Source organism: Scardinius erythrophthalmus (assembly GCF_964197995.2).
Source record: "Scardinius erythrophthalmus genome assembly, chromosome: 25".
In the NCBI taxonomy this organism is placed as follows: domain Eukaryota; kingdom Metazoa; phylum Chordata; class Actinopteri; order Cypriniformes; family Leuciscidae; genus Scardinius; species Scardinius erythrophthalmus.
In genome coordinates, this window is record NC_138245.1 from 27,652,883 (window position 1) to 27,679,960 (window position 27,078).

General features: G+C 39.0%; 2 protein-coding genes across 4 annotated transcripts; both read left to right on the top strand.

Moving 5' to 3' along the window:
• Window positions 1–4,386: 4,386 nt before the first annotated feature.
• Window positions 4,387–16,258, top strand: itih3b.1 (inter-alpha-trypsin inhibitor heavy chain 3b, tandem duplicate 1). Of its 2 annotated transcripts, XM_081357919.1 has the most exons (23): window positions 4,387–4,465; window positions 4,875–5,038; window positions 5,242–5,346; window positions 5,610–5,772; window positions 5,878–5,988; window positions 6,157–6,285; window positions 6,411–6,527; window positions 6,655–6,823; window positions 7,065–7,175; window positions 8,905–9,086; window positions 9,253–9,432; window positions 10,281–10,408; window positions 10,780–10,994; window positions 11,097–11,138; window positions 11,924–11,956; window positions 12,280–12,324; window positions 12,408–12,449; window positions 12,589–12,636; window positions 12,755–12,856; window positions 12,941–13,118; window positions 15,312–15,457; window positions 15,579–15,663; window positions 15,755–16,258. In XM_081357919.1, the coding sequence occupies exons 1-23, from the start codon at window positions 4,391–4,393 to the stop codon at window positions 15,867–15,869; spliced, it is 2,685 nt and encodes an 894-aa protein (XP_081214045.1). In that variant the 5' UTR covers window positions 4,387–4,390; the 3' UTR covers window positions 15,870–16,258. The 2 variants fall into 2 exon arrangements, with proteins under 2 accessions (XP_081214045.1, XP_081214046.1); XM_081357920.1 differs by lacking the exon at window positions 12,280–12,324 and having other exon boundaries at window positions 4,388–4,465; window positions 15,755–16,250.
• Window positions 16,259–16,392: 134 nt separating this feature from the next.
• Window positions 16,393–27,078, top strand: LOC308686028 (inter-alpha-trypsin inhibitor heavy chain H3-like). Of its 2 annotated transcripts, XM_081358276.1 has the most exons (20): window positions 16,393–16,535; window positions 17,366–17,529; window positions 18,237–18,341; window positions 18,427–18,589; window positions 18,668–18,778; window positions 18,880–19,008; window positions 19,094–19,210; window positions 19,493–19,661; window positions 19,738–19,848; window positions 20,122–20,303; window positions 20,399–20,578; window positions 20,810–20,937; window positions 21,009–21,181; window positions 23,396–23,584; window positions 24,731–24,787; window positions 24,877–24,990; window positions 25,099–25,273; window positions 25,366–25,514; window positions 26,534–26,618; window positions 26,701–27,078. In XM_081358276.1, the coding sequence occupies exons 1-20, from the start codon at window positions 16,458–16,460 to the stop codon at window positions 26,813–26,815; spliced, it is 2,694 nt and encodes an 897-aa protein (XP_081214402.1). In that variant the 5' UTR covers window positions 16,393–16,457; the 3' UTR covers window positions 26,816–27,078. The 2 variants fall into 2 exon arrangements, with proteins under 2 accessions (XP_081214402.1, XP_081214403.1); XM_081358277.1 differs by lacking the exon at window positions 24,731–24,787 and having other exon boundaries at window positions 16,411–16,535.

The window sequence follows — 27,078 nt, forward strand, 5'->3', positions numbered from 1 at the left end:
GAACATGGAAAAGGACCCATTACATCCACCCCCACTCTCTCCATTGGGCCTCCTACGGGGAACTGTTGTAAGGGAGCGAGGGACTGGCCAGACGGGCCCTTGCGGGCAGTGCAACCATCACACCGCCGACAAAAATCCTCCACATCTCTCCTCACAAGCCCCCAGTAAAAACTCTTTCTGACACGTTTGAGTGTTTTTGAAACCCCAAAGTGTCCAGACCCCACCATTCCGTGGGCAGCCCTTATAACCCCCTCCCGCAGCGACATGGGTACCACCACCTGCCACCTCCCCTCCCCCGTAGCAGGGTCTTTCCACTCTCTAACACCCCGTCTTGCAGACGCAGTTCTTTGAATTTTGTCCATAAGTTTTTCGTGGACAAAGAGAGAATGGCCACTTCCTCCCACAGAGGTCGCTGTTGTGTTTTGACCCATTGGATTACAGGCTGCAGGTCCGCATCTTCCTCTTGCAGCCGCCTCCAGTCCTCTACTCCCACTGTCCCCACCATCAAGCACGCTGGCGTATCGCCAAGCTTGCAAACCACAGAAGCCCCACTGGCATCCGGTTCCTCCAGCTCTCTTTCCCTGGCTTCTCTTTTATCACAGTAGCGACACCCGACAGCAAAGCATGGTCGACGAGAAAGAGCATCTGCATTTGTATGGCCTGACCCTGGTCGGTGGACTACTCTCATATTGTATGCCTGGAGTTCCTCAATCCAGCGTGCCAGCTGGCCCTCTGGCTCTTTGAATGACATTAGCCATTGGAGAGCTGAATGATCAGTGCGTACAGTGAAAGGTAGCCCGCACAGGTAATACTTAAAGTGTCGGACTGCAAACAGCACCGCAACAAGTTCCCGTCTGGTGACACAGTATCTGTGTTCGGCCTTATTGAAAACTTTACTGAAGTAGGCCACAACTCGCTCTCCCCCAACCCCTGCCTGAGAGAGAACCGCCCCCATACCCACATTGCTGGCGTCCGTGTCAAGAATGAAGGGCAGTGCGAGGTCAGGGGGAACCAGTACAGGGGCTGTGACCAGAGCATGTTTCAGGGCGTCAAAAGAGTTTTGACACTCCTCAGTCCAAGCAAAGGACTTGTCCTTCTTCAGCAGGCGGAAAAGAGGGTCTGCGATGCTGGAAAAACCCTGCACAAACCTCCTGTAATATGAGGCCAACCCTAAGAAACTTTTGACCTGCTGTGAGGTTGTAGGAGTGGGCCAGCTGCTTACCGCCTGCACCTTCTCTTCCATCAGGCCAATACCTTGGCTCCCCAGCTTGTGCCCCAAAAACGTCACCTCCCTCCTAAACAAATGACATTTCTCTGGGTGCAGTTTCAAGCCAGACTCGCTTATGCGAACCAGCACACGCCGGAGTGCCTCCAACGCGGTCTGAAATGAACTGCCATGGACCAGGATGTCATCCAGGTACACCAGACACTCTGACCGCGGAATACTGACCGATAACACCCTGTCCATTAACCTGGCAAAAGTGGCTGGTGCATTGCAAAGGCCAAAGCAGAGCACCCTGAACTGCCATAGCCCCCTGCTCGAACAAAAAGCAGTTTTCGGTCTAGCGTCGGGAGAAAGTGGTACCTGCCAGTAACCAGTGCGCAGGTCCAGTGAAGTGAACCATAACGACCCAGTTACGAGATCCAATGACTCATCCACACGAGGGATAGGGTATGAGTCCTTCCTAGTGACCTCATTAAGGCGCCTATAGTCAACGCAAAACCTCCACTGCCCCCCCTTCTTAGGCACCATGACCACCGGTGCGGCCCACGCGCTCTCGGACAGCTCAATAATCCCTGCTCGCTGCATGTCTAACAAGGCCTTATCAGCAGCGTCCTGGCGGGCAAAAAGGAGCCTCCGGGGCCGCAGCCTAATGGGCATGGCATCACCAGTCTCAATTTCGTGCTGCACCAGGTGTGTTCGCCCCACATCTCCTTCCCCAAATGCAAAACAATGTTGGAAATCAACCAACAAATCCCACTTCTGACACCAGTGTAGCGATCGGAGAAAATGACAGAAAATCCAGAAATCACAATGTTTGATTTTTTAACTTTTATTTGTACGATACAGCTGCAAATAAGTATTTGAACACCTGAGAAAATCAATGTTAATATTTGGTACAATAGCCTTTGTTTGCAATTACAGAGGTCAAACGTTTCCTGTAGTTTTTCACCAGGTTTGCACACACTGCAGGAGGGATTTTGGCCCACTCCTCCACACAGATCTTCTCTAGATCAGTCAGGTTTCTGGGCTGTCGCTGAGAAACACGGAGTTTGAGCTCCCTCCAAAGATTCTCTATTGGGTTTAGGTCTGGAGACTGGCTAGGCCACGCCAGAACCTTGATATGCTTCTTACAGAGCCACTCCTTGGTTATCCTGGCTGTGTGCTTCGGGTCATTGTCATGTTGGAAGACCCAGCCTCGACCCATCTTCAATGCTCTAACTGAGGGAAGGAGGTTGTTCCCCAAAATCTCGCAATACATGGCCCCGGTCATCCTCTCCTTAATACAGTGCAGTCGCCCTGTCCCATGTGCAGAAAAACACCCCCAAAGCATGATGCTACCACCCCCATGCTTCACAGTAGGGATGGTGTTGGTGATGGTACTCATCATTCTTCTTCCTCCAAACACGTTTAGTGGAATTATGACCAAAAAGTTTTATTTTGGTCTCATCTGACCACATGACTTTCTCCCATGACTCCTCTGGAACTTAAGATGGGCCTTGACATGTGCTGGTTTAAGCAGGGGAACCTTCCGTGCCATGCATGATTTCAAACCATGACGTCTTAGTGTATTACCAACAGTAACCTTGGAAACGGTGGTCCCAGCTCTTTTCAGGTCATTGACCAGCTCCTCCCGTGTAGTTCTGGGCTGATTTCTCACCTTTCTTAGGATCATTGAGACCCCACAAGGTGAGTTCTTGCATGGAGCCCCTGTCCGAGGAAGATTGACAGTCATGTTTAGCTTCTTCCATTTTCTAATGATTGCTCCAACAGTGGACCTTTTTTCACCAAGCTGCTTGGCAATTTCCCCGTAGCCCTTTCCAGCCTTCCAGGTGTACAATTTTGTCTCTAGTGTCTTTGGACAGCTCTTCGGTCTTGTCCATGTTAGTAGTTACTAACGCGTAATACTAACGTGCCAAGCGCGCTCATTGGACGTGACGTCACGCCAAGGGCTCAGCGATAGGCTGCTGCAGTTGCCGCAGGGCAGCCAATGAGCACGCTAGAATGCCTGCTCTAGGTCTGCATGCTGCTGCACTGCGTTGACAAGATTATTAAAAATTAAGGATAATTTTTTGGCTTCATATCTCGAGAAAAGATGACTTTCCCGCAGCGTAAGCTATACTTACGCAATACTCGTTCCCTCTTCTAGAGAGAACAGAGGTTACGTTAGGTAACTGATACGTTTTATCTTTCCTCCGAGTGCTGAATCCTCATTCCTGTGAGAAATGTCTACTGGATCGGAGGAATTCATAGTTCTTGTTACTGTGGATAATCGATAGGCATACAGACAGACAAATAATTGTAATCTCTGTAAATTACCGCATCAAAACATTGCTTGTATAACATTTTATCGATTTCCACAGAGAGACCAAGAAAGAAAAAACCCCGAAGAGGACAAAACTACCGTATAGCCTAGGGCCTACGTGATTCGTTTCCCCCTCAGTGTAGCTGACAAAAAAGACTGATAAAGTTTGTACAAAAACTTTTGAATATATCCAAATATCCCTAAATGAGGTAAGTGTCAGCCTGTGATTCACTACAAAAAGTATGTAATTATTGAGTAAAAATAAATAAGAATTTCTTTTTAGTCTGACATAATAATTTCCCTCTCTCTAATGTGACCGTTAATAGCCCCAGTGTCGCAAATAAATTGCATAATAAAAGTCTCCTTTGTTATAATCTTTCCGTTTGTGCAGTTGCACGAGTTTTTTAACACTTACCTTCAAATCGACCTCACTTTGTTCATTCACAAAGGCAGCTGGCATCTCTTTACATTGCCAAACAAAGCATTAATAATGCTATAGCCTACACATTTACAACACATACACACATAATAATAATAGCCTAATAATAATAATAATAACAATAATAAATAATAATAATAATAATAATAATAATAATAATGAAATTAATTTATTAATGAAAATTAATGAAATATAACAGATATATTTGCATCACTCTGTCTCTATTTCATATTTATTTATCAGTGGGCTTCTTATTAGTAGGCCTAGCCTATGCCTTACATGTTTGAATAACATATGTATTGGTTTCTACCATATAAGGGCATTTATAAAAGGGGCAGTGTCTATGCCCTGCCATTGATAACCAATAGTGGCTTCATTACAGTTGTCTGTTTGATGTTCTTTTTGCATTTCTTCTCAGTTCACCATGGACAAAGCTGCACTGAGACTAACTTTGTTTGGCCTTCTGTTCACTTGTGTCAACTTGGCTGCTACAAACAAGGTAAATCAACAGGTTACAAACAAGTGCATTAAGGGGAAATGTATTATTTCTTAGTTTTCTGTATTCTTGACTTTACAAACTGTTATTCTCCAAATAGTTACTTGAGAGAGAATAAAGCAAAAAAAAAAAAATGGAACAAAACAAAATGAATAGGCTACACCCTTGGACATTACAAATCTGTGTAAAAGGTTTGGTCCGCTCAAAATACAGTTTAAATAACTGATCATGTTTGAGGAGAAAGTCCACATGAGTATGTTTGGGGTTGTATTGTTTTCTGAGAAAGGTTAATGCCAATACACTTGACATTCTATGTGAAAGAGAGTGTTCTTGCTGTGTTAGCTGGTTCTATTAACAAAAATATAATAAAAACCTGGCACAAGAGCACTGATACTTGTTCACTTTAATTCAGAAACAACATATAGATATTTACAGCTTCCACATTAACTCGACGATCACCAGCCGCTATGCTACCACGGTCATCACAAGCCGCGTGGCAAACCTGTTGAATGACTCTCAAGAGGTCCATTTTGAGGTCTATATACCCAAGAATGCATTCATCAGCCAGTTTAGAATGTAAGTAAATACTCAAACGAAATCCAAACCATTAAAATGTTCAAGCAATAATTCCATTTTCTCTTATATACTATTCACATATGAACAGCCAGGCGTACCTAATTACACTATTAACAATTTAGTGCATTTATTTTAGCTTTTCCGTTTATCTAAAAACCCCAGTTCCTGATTTCCATTGCTGATTACTGTCCTTTTCGCATTAGGACCATAGAGGGGAAGATATATGATGGAGTTGTAAAGGAAAAAGTGGAAGCTCAGCGGGAGTACAGTGAAGCAGTATCTCGAGGAGAAAGTGCTGGACTGATCAGGTACTTGGTATTTTAATTCCTGTTGCTCAAATGGTAGAGCATGGCACTAGCAATGCCAAGGTCATGATTCGCATGGACTATAGGCCCAACTTCATTGCAATGTTAGTCACTTTGATTAAACGCATCTGCCAAATGCATAAATGTATGTAAAATATAAATGTAAGATATTGTTAATTTAGTTAGCAATGCATTAAACTAAATTCAATTTAGAACAATAAAATGTATTTATTTTGGGAATATTAAATATTCTATTTCTATATCAGTGCTGTTGGAAGGACTTTAGAAGACTTTAAAACTTCAGTGACGGTGGCTGCTTTTAGTAAAGTGACTTTTGAGTTGACTTACGAAGAACTGCTAAAGCGTCGCCTTGGCAAATATGAGCTACTCATCAATGCCCAACCAATGCAGCCGGTGGCGGACTTCAAGGTAGAAGATGAAACAAATCAAGATTGTTATAATGAAGATTTGTTGATGATGGAATTTTTTGTTCATCATAATGAAATAGAAAGCAAAATGTTTTATTTTGGATAGATTGACGTACACATTCATGAGAATCCAGGAATTTCCTTCTTGGAGGTCAAAGGTGGTCTGAACACTAAAGATCTGACCAATGCTGTCACAACCATCAAAGCAGACAAAGATGTAAGAAAAAAAATGGAATTTTTTTTTTTTTGGTCGTTGTTCTCTGTATTGACAGCACTCCAAATGTACAAAAAAATTAGCTCAATGTTAAAATTGACCGGAGTTCTCCTTTAATGTTTATATGATGAAATGAAATGAATGAAACCGTCTGCCGTTTTGCAATCTTAGGCATGGGTGAAGTTCTACCCCACTCGTGACCAGCAAACAAAGTGTGTTGACTGTAGTAAAAATGGTCTGAATGGCAACCTGATCATTATGTATGATGTTGAGAGACTAAAACAAAGTGGAGATCTGAAGGTATGTTGTGCACTTAGGTATTTAAACTGGCATTGAGACACGTGTTCATGATGACGACCGGAAAGTGTTCACACTGACATAAGTCTCACTCCCAGCCCAGGCTTGTCACCTGTCCTCTTTTTCAGGCATCAAATGGCTACTTTGTCCACTACTTTGCACCTACAGATATTCAGCGCATTCCCAAAAATGTGGTGTTTATCATTGACAAGAGTGGCTCTATGATGGGCAAAAAAATAGAGCAGGTGAATTTCTTTTTCAGTCATTTCTAATTTTGTGTTATACTTGGTGAATTGTTGAATTCTAAGAGATTATTCCTATTCATATAGTTATGGTTTCATAAATGGTAACTAATGAAGCATTGCGTTTTAGACTCGTTTGGCAATGCTGAGTATTTTGAGTGACCTTGCAGAGGGTGACCTCTTTGGACTGATCACGTTCAGCCGTCAAATTCATACCTGGAAACCTGAACTTCTCAAAGCTACTGAAGGAAATGTGGAAGAAGCAAAGACGTTCGTGAAGAGAATTACGAGTGGAGGATGTAAAGTGTTCACCATCAGCCAACAGAACAAAAGCATTTTAGATTAATAAATGGGTGTCATTATGAGAAAAAAAACACCCTCAAAAGAAAATTATGGCCCAATTGACACAATTTCAGTAGTCGCATGGCCAAGTCTAAAGCAACTCAAGCTGATCTAAAATATTACACCTAGACATCCTAGACTTATGACCACCCTTGTTTAACTGAATGACATTTATTTGTAACATTTCTTTCCTTTCAGCCACAGACATAAATGCTGCAGTACTAAAAGCTGTGGACATGATCAACAGAGCCCCACAAGAGGGATCCGCATCCATCCTGATCCTGCTGACTGACGGAGATCCCACTACAGGCACAAAATAACTGATTCACTCATGCATGCACACTTGTATATTAATAGGTTAGGGTTAAAGAGCAACTTGCAGGTTAGAAGACCCAACAAGTCAATGTATAGAAAAATAATGTAGGAACTAGATTTTCTTAAAAAAAAAATTATAAATACGCTACAGTGGCTTCTGGAGTCGTTTTTATGAGAAAATTTTACTTCCGCATCTGAAAATGGGCGTGACGGGCGAGAGTCGTGACGTAGCACGAGGGAGAGCGGTCGATTCAAACAACAGAGAAAAATGGATTGCAATGACATTTCGGACGCTGAGGAAATTGTTGACGGACCACAGCCATACAATTATGAGCCTGCTAGGCTGCCAAGAGAGCAGGGACAGGCCAGGATTAATGTTAGACAGAACATATTGGAACTTACAATAACAGAAACTAAGCTTCGATCAGGCGTTTGTCATGCTCATTAATATCCGCCCAGACTAACGTTACGTGATATAACTTAGCGGTTTCTCATCGAGAGACAGAGAGATATTTATTCCTGCTAACATTTTTTGTTCCATAGGTGCTTGTGTGGGAAATGCGAGGCAATGTTTACAGCTGAGGAAAGTCAGTGTTGCAGGGAGGTGGATGCATACTGGGCCTTAGTGGAAAATGCCAAACTTCCATGGTTGCACTTAGTGTTACTACAGTAAGGCCATGGTGAATGTTGCTGATCTGTGGACACTGGATAGTTCGTTCATTCATTGCACAATGTTTATTCCTGATTTCCACGTCAGCGCTGTTCGGAGAAATAACGGAGAAATGTGAATATTGATCCGTTAATAACGGAGAAATGTGAATATTTCTCACTAGATCTCGCAGCGATGTTATTACTTCAGTGGCGAATTCAAATGCTTTATTTACTGGATCTCGCAGTTAGGCTACAGTGTTGCTCGCGCTGCACTGGTCCAAACTGATAAACAGTCCACACAAACACAATAACGAGTAGCTCAGTTTCGTTCCGCTTACATTGCGTTTGCCAGTTGATGTTGTGCTCGCGTCTACATCCGGCGGGAGAACCCGAAGATGTGTGCATAATTCTCCGGAGTGAAATGTGCGCCACAAACGACCGAGTGTGCGGTGACAGACGCGGCAGTGAAGTCTGCTCTCTTCACCTGAACAAAACGCACCCAAGAACGAAAAGCCTTGTTTTTCCTAGAAGGAAAATGATGGACACGATGTCCTGACAGGCTGGATTTTGTGCAACCAGCACAAACACAATCATTTACCATTATGGCTTCTCTAAAACTCGATCTAAAACTTTCTCTGTCGCTCACTACTGCTCTAACTACTACACCCACAATGAGAGCGCTGGCTGAACGCGAGCTCATATTTACCTCGGCATACGTCATATGACGCGTTGCTATATAGGGGGAAAGGCGTATTCCAGAGCCTAGCACATTTTCATCAAAATCTCTACAACCAATTAGATTTCATTAGTAATTTCTACATATGTGTTTTTAAAAAAACCTCTTCAGACAATATCAAGTATTAATTCAGTTATAAATTTAACCTGCAAGTTGCTCTTTAAATACTGCATTGCATATGAAGTCACCAACACAGCACAATCTTTTCAGAAAAAATAATAATGTATGCCTACAATGATTTAGTACACTAAAATATCCTGGAGTATGCATTTAGCAGTAAGATGTCAGCTTTTCTTCATCATCATGACTAAAACCCTCTTCCTTTTTTGTGAAAAGGTGTGACCAACCCAGCGATGATTCAGCAAAATGTGAAAAAGGCCATTGGTGGAAAATTTCCTTTATACAGTTTGGGTTTTGGGTTTGATGTCAGCTTTGAGTTCCTGGAGAAGTTGTCATTGGAAAATAAAGGCGTTGCTCGCCGGATCTATGAGGATTCTGATGCCGATCTACAACTGAAGGTCAGATATAGACTAAACAAAGGACTTTTCTGGGATAGCGACTTGGGTTTGAGTCCAGCTTGGCTCATTTCCCAATATGCCATTTGCTGTTGCCAGTGCTAAACATACACTTAACTTAAATGGTTTCTGTGTATATCCTTGTATTTACATAATTTCATTCTGGTAGGGCTTCTACGAGGAAGTGGCCACTCCACTCTTGACTGATGTCCACCTTAACTACCAAGGGGTGGCCAATTTAACCCAAACCACTTTCAGCCAGTACTACAATGGTTCTGAGATTGTGGTTGCTGGTCATATCACTGATAACAGTTTGGAAAGTTTCACCAATGAGGTCATTGCATTATCGGTAAGATAACCACTACCACCTGCAGCAGGGATGGGGAACGTCGGTCCTGGCGAGTTTAGTCAATCTCCAGCCCTAATCAATCTCTCCTGAACAAGCTAATCTGTGTCTTCAGGATTACTAAGGCAGGTGAGTTTTTTTATCAGGGTTGGAGCTAAACTCTGCAGGAAAGCGGCACTCCAGGACCAATGTTGCCCATCCCTGCCTTACAGACATTTAAAAGATGTTTAGTCTGAAGAATCAGAGAAATTTATCAGAGAAAAACAACCTAAATATTATAATCGTTTTCGAGTTGGAAAGACATGAGCGTGAGTAAAACATTAGAGAATTTCTGGACAAACTATTCCCTTTAAATGTTAAGGTGATGATACACAGGGCAACTTTTTGAGTTGCTGGGCAATCTAGCTGAGCGATTGTTGCTTGGGCACTTTCCCATTGAAAATGGGCAATAAATTTCTATCTGGATAATTTAGATCGTCGTGGGGCCTGTGTGTCTCATCTGGTTGCCCGTTGACAGCAACATTGCTCAAAAAGTTGCCCTGTGTATCATCACCTTAAAGGTCTTTATTAAACATTTAAAGGGAATAGTTTGTCCAGAAATTCTGTAATGTTTTACTCACGCTCATGTCTTTCCAACTCGAAAACGATTATAATATTTAGGTTGTTTTTCTCTGATAATCCTGATGTGAATATTCTTGAAAAATTATTTTTGTGCTTAATGGAAAAAAGATCAGAATACAGGTTTGAAAAGACTTATGGGTGAGTAAATAATGACAGGCATTTGTGTGCATTGTGTCAACACACTAGATCATCATAATTTGAGCTTCTGACCTTTATTTTCTATTTTCTAGAAAAATACTAAGGTGGTATATCAAAACAGTGTACCCACAGAGGACCTAAACAGTGACAGACCTGAACATGAGAACTTTATTAAAAGATTATGGGCCTTCCTTACAGTAAAGCAGCTACTGGAGAAAGAGTAAATATACATACTTCTCATTGATTCTACTCCAATCCACTTTATTTATATAGCACAATTTAAACAAACACAAGGTTTCCAAAGTGCTGTACACCACAACAGTAGGATAAAAGTAATAAAATAAGATAAAACTACATACAATTAAATAAGTAAAGTTAAATCAAATCAAATAAATAAATAAAGTGCACTGCCCACACAACACATTTTAAATCACATCAATCACGATTACCTGGTGTTAAAAGCCAGAGTGAATAGATGGGTTTAAAGCAGAGATTTAAAATGAAACAGTGAGGAGGCTACTGTGGCCCATCTCTGTATTTATGAATCGTAGTATTACTAAATCTTCATTTGTGGATTTTTCTGTATGTCAGAGTGCTTCTAAAAGGCCTGGAAAAAGAAAACGCAAAGAAAGTCGCCCTTGAACTTTCTCTGAAGTACAAATTTGTCACACCGCTTACATCAATGGTGGTCACCAAGCCCCAGGGTGAGGAAATGCAGGTTGCCCACAAACCCAAAGAGGGAGAGAAACCAAATATGCATACAAGACGTCGGGACCAAATAGTAGCAGATTCAGTACCTATGAAATGTAAGATAAAATAAAGAAAAAGAGCTGTTGGACATGTATTTGTTTTATCAGAATAATCTTCACGCCATGATATTTTGCTAATATTGTTTCTCCTGTGTACAGCAGCAAAACTAAAGTCCATGCCCAGTATCGCAAGGTCTTCAGGTCCACAGATTTGTATTATGTCCTACATTTCCAAACATTTTCCCACATATGAAAACAGTCTTATTAAAAAAAAAAAAACACAACACATACAGCATAAAATGCATAAAGACCTAGAACAATATGAGCATCACTTATTTTGAGAAAATTGTGACTTTAAGTAATAAGCATTTGCCACACAACTTATTACTTGCTATGCAACTGTTCAACAGTTTCGGGTCAATAAGATTTTTTTTTATTTTTTTTTTTTAAGAATACTTTAGTTTCACATAAAATTAAGAAAAGGGGACAGTAAAGACAATTTTTTTATTCATCATCTTTCTATTCATCAAAGAATCTTAAAAAAAAACATGTTGTTTCATCAAAAATATTAAGCAGTTAATATTTTATATTAAGCTGTTTCCAACATAGATAATAATCAGAAATGTTTCTTGAGCAGCAAATCAGCATCTGAAGGATCATGTGACACTGAAGACTGCTGAAAATTCAGCTTTGCATTACAGGAACAAATTACATTTTAAAATATATTAAAACAGAAAACTTTATAAATATTTTACATTATTACTGTTTTTACTGTATTTTTGATCCAATAAATGCAGCTTTGGTGAGCACAAAATACTTTTTACAAAAACATTAAACAATCTTACAGACCCCAACCTTTTAAACTATTGTGTAGATGTATTGTAATAAAGGAACATATTATGGAAAACAACACAAAATATACTTTTATATATATTCTTTACAAGTATTTGGAAAGCAGTGTCTGATGTGTCTTTTCCTCACTGCAGGATTTCATGATGTCAGTAGAGTAAGGCAAAAAGGTACTGTATATCACTTCCCTTGTTATACGTGTGACATTGAAATCCCCACTCAACTTCTCTTACATTTTTTTTTATTTGCTTCCACAACACAAACAAACAGGTATATAATCTCTGAATAACAGCAATTGTTCAGCCTTAGGTTGAGCATAGCTATAAAACAGAAAAATCACAATAAAACAAACAAACAAATAATTAAATCAAATACAAAATAAAATAAAACAAAAAAATTAAAAGGGACTTTTTAAATAAATGCATATGCATCAAAAAAGACATCAGATTAAGGGTTTAACTTTTCTTAATTAATTCTCTAACTTTTATTACAGAGAACCATAACCCAACGAGAGCCAGAAGCTATTTAAGGGATATGAGTATGTGAAAACTGTATGTATTCTAATATGTAAATGAGCATTAAATGAATGAATATAGCTGTTATACCTGTTTGTGATTCTAGATGTTTTGAAGACTTCAGATTTGACTCACTTCAAAGATGATGGTACAGCCTTAATCAATTAACCTGCCATGTTGATATTTTGCAATACATTTTTATTACAGTTTCAAGTGATTTTTTTCCTGATCATATTTCCTTATTTCCTTTCATGATCTTATTTCCGTGCCTTATTTCTTGTTTTTAGCCATGGCAGGGTTACCAACTCGGAAACCTGTGACAACCTCTCCTCCATGTACGTGGCCATGGGTCTTATTTATGTATTGTTTTTTATCTTGTATAGTGCATCTGCTTGTCATCTGACATCAAACATGCATTTCACTATTTTAATTTCTTCTCTTTTGGTTTTTCAGTGAAGAGCATTAGGATTTTGAAATCTTTTGGTAATGCTAAGCCGTTTTGTTACGATGTTCCTCTTGCTCAGAAAGTCAGACTCCTACAAAATGACCTGTCAGGTCAGATATCCAGCATGTTCTAGCACAGTTTAGTTATCTCTATTTAAGCACAATCTCACTGTGATGTTTGTCTATACTCTTCAGGGTTTTCTATGAATGGGCAGTTTGAGTCATTTGGAGGGAAAGGCTTCAGTCAGATTGCAATTCATTACAAAACTAATCACCGTCTGCTGCTCAGCACTAGTGAGGTTACTTACTTTGATGGACAGGACACTGTGAAGTTTTCATGGGATCAAGACCTCACCCACCACGAGAGAGAACAGTAATATGCTTAAACTGTATAGTTTTTAGAAAAAAATCTTCAAGAATATTTTTTTTAACACAACTATAAAAACGCATATTGTGTTCAAATGTTAATTCGGGAATTTGCATACTGTTATTACAAGGTATTAATTTATAGCTCTTTTTAACAGTTTTTATGATACTGAGGTAGAATGCATTCATCAGTTAAGGCCCATGAGTCACACCAAGAACGTTAACTATAATGATTGCAATATTAGCTTCAACACCAAAGCACGATATCAGTCTATATAAGCACGCTGCAGTTTTGTCGTCCGCTGCTTTTAATTCTGCTATCAAACACGTCCCACTTCTAAAGTCGCCATTACGAGCTCTTCGTGTTCAAGTTCTTTGTTGTCGGAAAGAATAGGAATCATGGAGGAAACCACACCAGGTCACATCTAGATAGCTTGGTGACGATTTTAATTTAGGTTAAATACAGACTATTTTCACTGTGCATAAATCATACAAAATGTAAATATGCACTACTGACAATACATATGACAATACAAGTCAATGTAGCTGTTGTGGGAAAAGTTAATATACAGGGTGGGCCATTTATATGGATACACCGTAATAACATGGGAATGGTTGGTGATACTAAAGTCCTGTTTGTGGCACATTAGTAAATGTGAGGGGGCAAACTCCTCAAGAATGATGGTGACCATGGTGGCCATTTAGAAGTCGGCCATCTTGGATACAACTTTTGTTTTTTCAATAGGAAGAGGGCCATGTGACACATCAAACTTATTGGTAATGTCACAAGAAAAACAATGGTGTGCTTGGTTTCAACGTAAAATGTATATATGCAACCCTGTTCTCCCACTCTTCACACACTGATAGCAACACCGCAGGAGAAATGCCAGCACAGGCATCCAGTATCCGTAGTTTCAGGTGCTGCACATCTCGTATCTTCACCCCATAGACAATTGCCTTCAGATGACCCCAAAGATAAAAGTCTAAGGGGGTCAGATCGGGAGACCTTGGGGGCCATTCAGTGTGTGAAGAGTGGGAGAACAGGGTTGCATTGACAATCCAACACAATGGGCAGCACATTGAACACATTTTATAAGTGGTCAGAAACTTGTAAATAACTCATGAACGAATAAAGTTACGTTGAAACCAAGCACACCATTGTTTTTCTTGTGACATTACCAATAAGTTTGATGTGTCACATGGCCCTCTTCCTATTGAAAAAACAAAAGTTGTATCCAAGATGGCCGACTTCTAAATGGCCACCATGGTCACCACCCATCTTGAGGAGTTTGCCCCCTCACACTAATGTGCCACAAACAGGACTTTAATATCACCAACCATTTCCATGTTATTACGGTGTATCCATATAAATGGCCCACCCTGTAGAATACCAGTCACAGCAGCAATTGTTCTCCCTGCCACCATGTTTGCTAAAACTAATTAAATTAAATTAATAACAACTAATTAATTTAAAACTCGAATATTAATGCTGTTTTCACATGCGATCGGAAATTTCCTAGTTCCCACTTCTGAAGTTGTGATTACGAGCTCGTCGCATTCAAGTGCTATGTTGTCGGGAAGAACAGGAATGGAGGACACCAGGTTTATTCTTGCCTATTTCTTGTGAAAAATCTTATTAAAGCCAAACTGATATTTAGCATTCCCATTCATTGAAAATATAATGCGTTTTTTACCTATATATTCATATAGGTAAAAATGCACTACTTTAATGACAATACAAGGGGATGTAGCTGTTGTGGAAAGAATAAAAGAATACCAGTGTGTGAAGTATAGCAGTCACAGCAGCAATCATTCTCCCCTCAGTCATGTTTAAAGTTTATGGCACCCCCAACTCGGGACCTTGGGTATCCCGAGCTTCCCAGTGGTAAATATGACTTGAAAGGGCTTTCATGTCCAATTTTTTACTAGGAAACTTGTATTACAATAATTCCTATAGCATGTGAAGGCAGCATACATGCTCAAGCTCTTTAAAGCAGGTTGGATTCTGATTAGCTATCTATATTTTTATTGTTCATCAACTTGAAAAAAAAAATAGTTTATTCTTCTGTGCAGGTATCATTATAGTTGTGGACTTCCCTATTCTCATAGAATTAAAATTGTTGATTATTAAAACTACCATTATCGTTAACGTTATAGTCATCGTCCTTGGTGCAAACAGCCCTTTACTCTGTGTCAACAGCGTGTCTCTGATTCTCCGAAGTAATGAAATGGACGTTACCATGGGAAACATACGCGTTGTCATTCTTCTTCATAAAAAAGATGAAGTTTTTCTGTGGCCTGCCATTTGGCAGCAGCCAAAAAATGCCGGTTCGACAGGAATTTTAGGTAAGAGTGTCACTAATCAATCATTATGAATTGGCACGTAATCTCTACTTATAGCAAAGATGGTCTGTCAGTGATGATATGACAAGGAAATAATTACAATGTCTGTGGATAATTTTTAAAGGAGAAGCTGATATTAAATATGAGGAGATCCCAGGATCACAAACACCAACTTTAAAGTTAAACGACAAGGAAGTGAAGACATCTTGGTAATAAAAAACAAACAAACATACAGCTGAACATCCATAAACCTGTATTTTGGGATATGAATTTTCAAGAAGTGTATTTTGTTAATTTCAGGGTGATGGTGAGGGACTACAGACTTCCTTCTGCTCCTTTTGTTGGATGTTGGCTCATACCGTTCCAGGTTGTTGCGCAGCGGGAGCTCTCTGACCTCACTGTTACTCAGTTGTAGAGTTCAGCAAAATTTACTTCTGACCTCAATAATATTACATTTTCTTTAAATGGAAACGGTTGAACAAAAAGCTATGTAATTGCCATCTTTGCCATCATTTCCTTCTGCTTTAGGGTGCTGGAATTACTCACCAATTAATTTTCGCTATTTGAATGTTTATCAATATGATTTTCTTTGCCCACACATATGCAATTGTGCTTTAGCTGGCAAACCATGTGATGAAATAGCAATTAAAATTGCACACCAGAAACTGTATGTATACATATAGCAACCCTTTGATTGGTGCCTTTCTAAGTATTGATTGTGATTATTTCTGTCGGCCTAAAGTATGTTTTTTTTTAGGTCATGTCATGTCTGATAATAAAATAAAAACAAAGCAGCAAAATTCTACAGTGTGTAAAGTATTTACAAATTAGATAATCTATTTTCTTAAAAGCATGCCTCAATAATGACTATTGAGGGGTTCAGTGGACTCTGATTACAAATAAAGGGGGTGGCTCCTGAATCCGGTCAATAATAGCCAATCGCATGATGTGGACAGGAGTTTAAAGGCAGTGTGTGTTTCGAGGTCTGTTTTCTGAGCAGGTCATGATGGATCGAGCAGTTCTCAGACTGATTCTCTTGGGCGTCTTTCTCATCTCAGCCAGTTCACAACCTGTAAAGAAGGTGAGGGTCAACGCTCAGTTTAAGATGAAGATGATGCGAGTTAAAATTCTAAAAAAGAGATTAATTATTTGTATTTAAGATGAAGGTCCAGACAAATTAGATTTACTTCAAACATGTTGAATATACAATGTTCAAAAGTTTGAGGTCAGTAAGTTTTTTAAAGAAATTAATACTTGTATCATTAAATTGATCAAATGTGACATTCTAGAGATACAAATGATTTCTATTTTAAATAAAAAAGGTTGTTTTAAACTTCATCAAAAAATCCTTTAACATTTTTAGCATATTTTTAACTGTTTTTAACACTATAACAAATATTTCTTAAGCAGAAAATCAGCATATTAAAATGATTTCTGAAGGATCATGTGACAATGAAGACTGTAAAGATCTTAAGGAGTAAAGATGCTGAAAATTCAGCTTTGCATCAGAAATAAATTACATTTTAAAATATAATATGATAGAAAACCTATTTTAAATAAAAAAAAATCTTTCACAAAGTTACTGATTTTAGTGTATTTTAGATCAAATAAATGCAGCCTCTGTGAGCATAAAAGCATAAAAGACTTATTTAAAAAATTGTTAAAATTCTTACTGACTTTTGAACAGCAGTGTATTATTTTAATTGAGTAAATAGAACTATTGATTTCTCAATAGTTTACACTGAGATGTAGTCATCAAAATGTATTTGTTTTTTAGTCCAAAGGTCTTTTCGAGCAGTAAATATTTGAACAACCCCAGGTAAAAAGGAGGAGTAAATGAGCACCATCCAAAAACCCTCTGTCATATGAACATGTAATTGAATATGACTTTACGGTTTGATGTCTCAACAGAAACAAAATGTGGATATATACAGCTTCTACATTAACTCCACGGTCACCAGTCGCTACGCCACAACCGTCATCACAAGCCGTGTGGCGAACACAGTGAATGAATCTCAAGAGATCCAGTTTGAGGTCAAGATACCCAAGAATGCCTTCATCAGCAAATTCAGAATGTAGGGAAACATGAGTTGTGTTTTATAAGTAGAGATAAAGTGGTAAAGAAGCCGTTTATAGCATGTTGGTCTCAGGTCATGTCTGCTAATGCAGATAAACAACAACAAAATAAAGATTTATAAACTATTTTATACAATATGTCTGAAATACACATATTAAAGGAGAACTTGGCAACTTTTTTAACTTAATAAAACTGTCTAGAAATCATTTGGATGGTTAAACAACCTGTTCTGGTGATATTGGTGACTTTTCCAGCTCCCCCCAGCGTTCCCAGGGGGAAAACCAACCTTGCAACTTCTGTACTACCGTCCCGGTAAGATAGAAATTGGAAGTCTCGTGAGAGGCGAGAACGAGAACGAGAGCGAGCGCGAAACACGAATTGCTTTACGGCAATTCAACATAAACACACACGCATGTATGATGTATTACCAGATTACCCACCTCGGTCGACATAGCTCCACACGATACAGTTGGCTTGCTCCGATCACAACAAACGCACATGAGCAGCGGTAGAGAGGGGGAGGAGGCCGCCGCAAGTGAGTTTTTTACGACTGTGTTGTGAAATATACGCCCCCCCACAGCTGTAGGGGGAGCTCGTGGGGAAAACATGCGACAACAAAAGGGAAAATCAGCGAAGAAGTGACTAGAGTTCGCTAGAGTTGCCGAGTTCTCCTTTAAGAGGATGTCTTTGTCATTTTCTCCATAGGACCATAGAGGGGAAGATATATGATGGTGTTGTGAAGGAAAAGCAGGAAGCTCAGCAACAGTACAGTCGAGCAGTATCTCGAGGAGAAAGTGCTGGACTGATCAAGTACTGGACATTCAAAATAAATAGATCCATTAAATGTGTTTTTATAGCATGTTTAGTAATATGCTGGAATTCATTTGTATTTCAGATCTGTTGGAAGGACTTTAGAAGACTTTAAAACTTCAGTGACAGTGGCTGCTTTTAGTAAAGTGACTTTTGAGTTGACTTACGAAGAACTGCTAAAGCGTCGCCTTGGCAAATATGAGCTACTCATCAATGCCCAACCAATGCAGCCGGTGGCGGACTTCAAGGTAGGAGAAGAAACAAAGAGGGAAATAGATCATCAATTAAGCTGGATAGAAAGATCATATTTCTTTTACTCACTTTAGATGGATGTACACATACAAGAGAAACCAGGAATTTCCTTCTTGGAGGTGAAAGGAGATTTGAGCTCCGATGATCTGGCCAATGCCATCAAAACCACCAGAGCAGACAAAGACGTAAGAGCTTAAAATGAGGGGTAAAACACTCAGCTTAAATGTTCTCATTATGATACCACACTTCAAACAAAGTTACCAGAGGACCAAACTGATCATTTCAGGCATGGGTGACCTTCTACCCCACTCGAGATCAACAGACCAAGTGTGAAAGCTGTGGAGAAAATGGACTGAATGGTGACCTGCTTATAACATACGATGTCGAGAGACCAAATCATCAAGGAGAAGTCATGGTACATTTCTCAATTACATACTTTACGGCAGTAAAATAAATGTGAATGTACTACATATTCAGAATGTACTTTTGTTTTCTCTCAGGTATCAAATGGCTATTTTGTCCACTACTTTGCACCCTCTGATGTTCCACGTATTCCCAAAAATGTGGTTTTTATCATTGACCGGAGCGGTTCTATGAACGGCAGAAAAATACAGCAGGTAAATGTTAACGTTAAGTTCAGCCACATCAAGTAAAAAAAAATAACAAGCATTGCATTTTTTATGACAAAACCCTTGAAGGACATTTTTGAAGGATCTTGCAGCATTGTGCATTTATATGTTAAAATAACAGGGATTTTTCAATTGAAATCACTGTGGATTTGCTTACTTTAAATTATGTACACACACACACAAAAACTGCCCATATCTGGTAAATGAGAATTCAGTCAAAAAGGACAAAGATTAACTTTCAGGTGTTCTGACACAAGTGTGTTTCTTTAGACTCGTTTGGCACTGCTAAAGATTTTAAGTGATCTTGATGAGGATGACCACTTTGGATTGATCACTTTCGACAGTGAAGTTAAAACATGGAAGAATGAACTCCTGAAAGCTACCAAGGAAAACCTGGAGACTGCAAAATCTTTTGTGAAGGAGATCAGCGATAGAGGAAGTGAGTTCCTAACTCTAAATGAGGAGTAAGAAAGTTGTACCTTAATGTGACACAACTATGTTTGTTCTTCCTTTAGCCACAGACATTAACGCTGCAGTTCTAGCAGGAGTGGACATGATCAATCGACATCCACGAGAAGGAACCGCCTCCATCCTGATCCTGCTGACTGATGGAGATCCCACTTCAGGCACAGATTCACTGACAAACACAAGCTAATGTGTTTTATCCTAACACTAGTTCACTCAGTGTAATTAGAAGACCTGTTAATAAAAGGTTTTAGATCTAATTAAAATACATGTAGGACCAATGATCAATTTAGTTATTGTCTTTTTCAGTAAGAGAAAAGTATAAGAAATATGAAATTGCCCATTACATTCATTGCTTTTTTTATCACTCAAAAAATGTCATGATTTTCAAGCATGTAGTGTTGGTAGTCTGACTTATTCTTCCTCTCTAACAGGTGAAACTAACATAGAGAGGATAATGGCCAATGTGAAAGAGGCAATTGGTCTAAAGTTTCCCCTCTATTGTCTTGGTTTTGGATATGATGTTAACTTTGACTTCCTGACAAAGATGTCACTGGAAAATGGTGGAGTTGCTCGCAGGATTTATGAAGATTCGGACGCTGATCTACAGCTGCAGGTGAACGACAGAGAATCAGCTGTGAATTCCTCCTCAGTGCTGATCTGTTCTGTGTTTCAATGCATTTAAACCCTTTATTTCGGTTTGTTCTGTAGGGCTTCTATGACGAAGTTGCCGTCCCTCTCCTCGCTGATATTCAACTTAAATACACAGGAGGGACAAACCTTACCAAGACCAGCTTTAGCCTGTACTTCAACGGCTCTGAGATTGTGGTATCGGGACAAATCACAGACAACAGTGTGGAGAGTTTCACCACTGAAGTCATTGCAGTATCAGTAAGATCATCATGGTGCTTTACAATATATCAAACTGGTAGGGATTGAGTGGGCTGTTTTTATCGACAGTCTCAACCGAGGTCATTATACTGGATATTTGGATCATTGATGATCAATTGTTTAAGAGTTTGGAATAATGGTCACTTTGTTTTCCGATAAAGTTATTGATGAAAGTGGTAATGACAGCATTCCTGATGAAAATGTTCACTAGTATTTTTTCTTTCTGAGCAGAAAGGCAGTAATGTGACGTATCATGAAACTGTAATGGCGAAAGACCCCAGTGATGTCCCACCTGAGAAAGAGGATTTCATGCCGAGACTGTGGGCCTACCTTACAGTGAAGCAAATTCTGGAAAGGCAGTAAGTTTATTGAGTGATATGATATTCTGTTTTTTTTTTTGTTGGACATTGAGGACATCTTTCTGTCTCAGAGTGCTTCTTAAAGATCAGGAGAAAGAGGATGAAAAGAAAGAAGCTCTCAAACTGTCCCTGAAATACCAATTTGTCACGTCCCTCACCTCTATGGTCGTCACGAAGCCACAGGAAGATGAAGTAGAAGTTGCCGACAAACCCAAAGAGGGAGGAGAGGCATCCAGACATCCAGGTGAGAACTGAGAAGTTTTAGTATCTTACGAACCTTGTAAATAAAGCTGTGCAAACATTTGACCTTCAACAAAAAAGTCTACCTAGGGTCTACGGACACAATGCTCCCTCAGAGGAGCAAGGGCCGCCTCTGTGACCTTCGTGAAGACACAAGGCGACAGGGACAGCCCAAAGGGGAGGACTTTGTACCGACATGCCTGTCCCTTGAACGCAAAGAGTAGAAACGGTCTGTGTTGTGGGAGAATCGAGACATGAAAGTATGCGTCGTTCAGGTCAATCGCTGCAAATCAATTTTGGGAACGAATGCATTCGAAGATGCAACTCTGCGTTAGCATCTTGAATGGGAGCTTGTGAAGGGCCCGATTCAAGACATGCAGGTCCAAGATTGTCTTCATATCGGCTGGAGGGACCGGCTCTATTGGATCAGGGCTGGACTGGGACAGAAAATCGGCCCTGGCATTTTGGCCCAGACTGGCCCACTACATATGATCATAAACACCACCCATCTTTGCACGCCTTTGAATATGTTTTTGTTTAACTCCTGTTCATTAAAACCGCTAATGCCATGTAATGAGTGAGTATAAACGAGTGAGAGTTAACAGATGAAATAAGTACAAAATTGTAATTTATTAATACAGTCGAACTATACTCCACAGTGATGAATCCAAAAAACAAGCTATAAGCTGCATTGACAGTGTTTCTCAAAGGAATTTTGGTAAAACTGTGGTGGGTGGACCTCTAGGGGGGTTTGGGGGCATGGTCCCCCTAAGAAATTTTTTTGCATTTTAATGTTAAATTCATCAATCTGGTGCAGTTTGAGGGTTCAAAATTAAAAGCTCCAACCCATATTCAGTGTGCAAGTATAACAAAGAAAACAAATCAAACCTCTTTTAATAACAGTGTCTGTCTATATTACACCACTACATAATAATAGTTATAATATTAATCTCATGATAGTAGCCTATATATTGTAAAAAAATAATGCACCGAAAAATAAAGAAAACTTTCATAATTAGTTTTGTACTAATTTCTAAACTTGAAAGAGATAAGCACATGATCTTTTATTTTGACGGAAACTGCATCGAGCTTTTATTTTGGCGGAAAACATGGATACAAACGTGTCTCATTAAACTTCTAGTAAATTGCTGTAATTGTCAACTATGCAGATGTGGAAATAATCTGTAACTGGGTTATGGGTTCCTACACTCATAGCCAAAGTGTTCTGAAAGTAGTTCTGCTTACCGCGGACTCTACGTTACACTTTCTCATCTCTCTCTCTCCTGATCCTCCTCACTATCCTCATCATCAGCCACTGGAGCTGATGAAGGTCCTGCTGCTGCAGAAAACATATATATCTTGACACATTTTACAGCGTCTGCTTGAAGGGCCTATATCTATTTTTCACGCTATTTCTCTGCACATTCCTTGCGTTTCCTCTCCATCTCTCAGACTATTTTGACAGATACACACTTGACACTGCACGCTCGCTCAGAGCCCAGAGGGGGAGGTGTTTAATGATGTGATTGGGCCAGCCCAGTGTCAATCAAGATAACAACCAATGGGCCGCTGATCTACGCGTTTCATGGGCCGGTCTGTCAGTGGAAAAAAAAACTAACGCTTACCTTTTTTTTGACCAATGCATTACACCGGCACTAACCCAGCGCTGTCAATTAAACAAAACAAAACGAATGGGCCGCCGATGTACGAGTTTTATGGGCCGTCAAAAAAAAAAAAAAAAAAAAAAGTATGAGATGTATCGGCCCAAAAGCACGTCGGCCCACCGGGCATTTGCCCGGTATGCCAGATTACCAGTCCAGCCCTGTATTGGATCCTTCACCAGTAGGACTGCAATCTCCAAATGCAGGACATGAGCATCCTTGTCCGCCACTGAGGTGAACCAGACGTTCCTGACCGCCTGGCAAACTGAATCTCATAGAGTAGACCAATGAGCCAGCGACACGGGCTGGGAAGTGCTATCCAGGCTTCCAGACACCGCACTAGCTATCACAGGAAGATCCAGTTATGATATTTTGATTAAAAACGATGAGGTCAAAAAAAAAAAAAAAAAAAAAACTTATACATGAAAAGATCCTTCAGAATAAGTTAAATAACATGCATTTAGAAAAGAGATGGGGTGAATTTTCATTTTATGCAAAATTCAGTGTACTGCATCTGCCTTTAAATGGATATTTTCCCCACTTGTTTTATATCCCAGTACAAGGATATAGTCAGCACCATTTCAGTCTCAGTCAGCCTGGTCTGCAAGGTCAGTCTGGTCAGCCCAGTCCGCCCATTCATCATCGTCGGACCGGTTATGGGTTCGGTTATGGTGGCCACTTTCAGCCTGGTCGGACCGGTCTGCTCAGGAGACCTGCTCCACGTCCTGCTCATCCAGGGATTCATGGTATGCCTTTTTTCTTCTAAAAGTTGACAAAGTTACTTTATACTTATACTTTCTCGAGAATGTGTTTATCATTGGTTACTTTGTTTTTGCTTTTACAAAAAAATACTGCAAATTTGCTTTATTAAAAGCAAAATCCACATAAAAAGTGCAATTAAAGTGAAATTCAAATAAATAAAATAAGGTATTAGGTGTGATTCAGAATTGAAGCCTCTTAAAAGGATAGTTCACCCTAAAATAAAAATGAAGTCATAATTTCTCACCCTAATGTTGTTCTAATACTGTATGCCCTTTCTTTTATAGACCACAAAAGGAGTATTTAAAAAAAAGTCCTGTTTGCAGGTCTTCTGTGCTTGACTGCGCATTCGTGAGACTTTATAGCACCCCAGTTGACACCGACTTGCCCAGAAAAACACCCAAGTTGTGAGAAATCTAGATTAATAAAAAACGCAACATGAAATACAATTAATGTACCTTCTTCTTTGAGGTGAACATATCTGTTGTTCGTCACAAGAAGAAGTTATCAAGTTCACATCAGTTAACTGTCAGTTCTGTCATAGAGAAAGTACATGGATACCTTTTTGCAATTTCTAGGCATTATATTTCATGTTGCATTTTTTATGAATCTTGATTTTTCATGACTTGTATTCTTTTGTAATATACAACACGTGTAGCATGGGATCATTCTGTCATACTTTTGCATCTTATTTAGAAAGATTTGTTCTAGTTGCTATTCAGTGCCGATATATGGACAAGCGCATTGTTATTTTTTTTTTTTTTTAAATATTATTTATTATTATTTGCTAAATATTTTAGAAAAAAATATTCTGTACATTTTGATTACTTTAATAATAGTTAATTACATTATTAATTAATTTAATTATATATCTATTTAATTATTTCAAAATGCTTTGGTACATTGAACTTTTTTAATTATTTATTGAGTGTTTTGGTCAGTAAGTTACTGATAAACTGACTTAGAATGAAAAGCTGTATTATAGATAGTCAGACTTTTTAATGACTAAACCCCCTTTTTTAGGTTTCAGTGACATGCCTATCTCCAGTAATGGTATAAATACTCTCTAACTCTGATTCTGCCTTTTGATAAGTAAGTCTAATTTGATCGATTTTACTTTCTCTTGGGCTTAGGTCCAATGCCCACAGTCCTACGGGAGAGTGCAGACGCTGTTCTCCCTACTATGTCAAGTACATTCAGTTCTCTAAAACGTATTTATTTATGTAGGACAATTTTCTATAATAATTATGATACAACATTTGGTTATGTTTTCTCTTAGGTCCAAGAGTTGGTAGCAACCGGTTCCTGCTGCCCTCTGCCGGTCAGTCTAAGCCACTTTGTTTTGACGTTCCTGCCCCTCAGAAACTCACACTGTTAAAGGATTCTGCTTCAGGTAACTATTACACATTTACTCTTCATGCACATCCTTTTGAAAGTCATCTTTTTTTTTAATTGAATGTTTTGTATGTACTCATATTGTGTGACTTTCTGTGTGTCTTAGAGTTCTCTATGAATGGACAATTCATCACTAGACGACAGGGATTCAGTAAAATTGCCTTTCATTACAAAACAAACCATCACCTGACAATAAGCACAAGCTCTCTCAGATACCAAGATGGCCAGAGTCATGTTGAATTTTGGTGGGACCAAGAACCTACTCAACACAATACAGAGGGGTATATACTACTCAAATAGTGTTTTACTACAATTGTGTTACAGCTCCTTTCTGTGAAGTAGAATTCATTCATCAGTTTCTCCATTTCAACAGCGTGTCCCTGATATTACGGAGCAATGAAATGGACGTTACCATGGGAAACATACGCGTTGTCATTCTTCTTCACAAGAAAAATGGTGAAGTGTTTCTGTGGCCTGCTGTTCGGCAACAGCCAAAAGATGTCGGTTTGATGGGCATTTTAGGTAAGAGTACGTCACTGGTTAAACATTTAAACATGTATTAACACTTTACACAATTGACCCAGCTAACAGGGAACGTTCTCAGAACTTCAGCTAATGTTTTGGCAAGGTTTTCTCAAAGTTATTAACAAATGTTGTTCCAGTATCATTATGTTTGTTCAAAGTTATCTGGTCTTTAATGTTCTCAAAACCTTACCATGAAAATGTTATTGATATATTTAGTTCAGTCATGAAACTCTTGAGGGTGTAGGCTGATAGGTTTACTTGCAATCTACAAGCAATTACATCATTTCCACATGGCACAAGCTGATTGGCCTCTGCTGATCCTGCAGCCAATGAGATTGCTTGCCCACATTTAAATAGTCTGGTTCATTGTTTGCTGTAAGCTATTCCTGCAGAGCGCTATCAGAGTTATCTCCTACCTCCCCCAGCTCCACCTGTCTACATCTGCTACTGGATTTATGTGTGTATTTATGCAGCTGGATCATATCTTACTCGTTTACAGCAGTGTGTCTGTGTCCATATACTTGTTCTGCAGCAGCGGCACAGCTGATCTTGTCTGCCAAGACCAAATACATTAACATTACCATATTCAATGACATGCTAAAACTATTCAGAGAGTTGTCATGATTGAAATATTGTTCATGAATTATTTTTTTATTTTTTTAAACATTTTAGATGGACATTCCTCTAGCAATTTTACTACTTGATTCAGAATGTTCAGAGAACATTCAAAATTAACATAAACCTAATGTTTAAAGAATGATAAAATAGATTGTTCTCTAAACATTCACATAACCAAAAAAAACTTTTTCAGAACATTTTTTTAAAAAATTTGACTTTTTTAATGTTTAGAGAACATTCAGAAATAATATTTGTATAACTTAACGGGAACGTTAGAAAAACTATCTATAGACATTTTTTGGTTTTGTTAGCTGGGTGATCAATTAAATGGTACATTTGATTTGTAACTTGCTTTGTTGAATGGGATAAAATCTCAATAACTGTGGATGATATTGAAGGAAAAGCTGAAGCTTCATATGAGGAGGTTCAAGGATCACAAACACCAACTCTAAAGATAATGGACCAGGATGTGAAGGCGAGCTTGTAAGTGATCAAAAGTGTTCATACACACAGCTGATATTTTCCTTTATTATATATCTGTTTTAATCTATGAATTTATCTGTAGGGAGGATGTCACAGACTACACACTTCCTTCAAATCCGGTTATCAGATGTTGGCTTGTCCCGTTCCAGGCTGTGATGCAGGGAGACATTTCTGATTTCACTGTCACTCAGCTGTAGAGTTCAATGTGGACGATTTATAAACATATCTATCTATCTATCTATCTATCTATCTATCTATCTATCTATCTATCTATCTATCTATCTATCTATCTATCTATCTATCTATCTATCTATCTATCTATCTATCTATCTATCTATCTCGTATGTATAGCAACCCTTTGATTGGTGCCTTTTCAAAGTATTGATTGTGATTATTTATGTAAAGTTTGTATTTTATGAGGTCATGTCTGATAGTAAAATAAAAAATAGCAACAAACTTC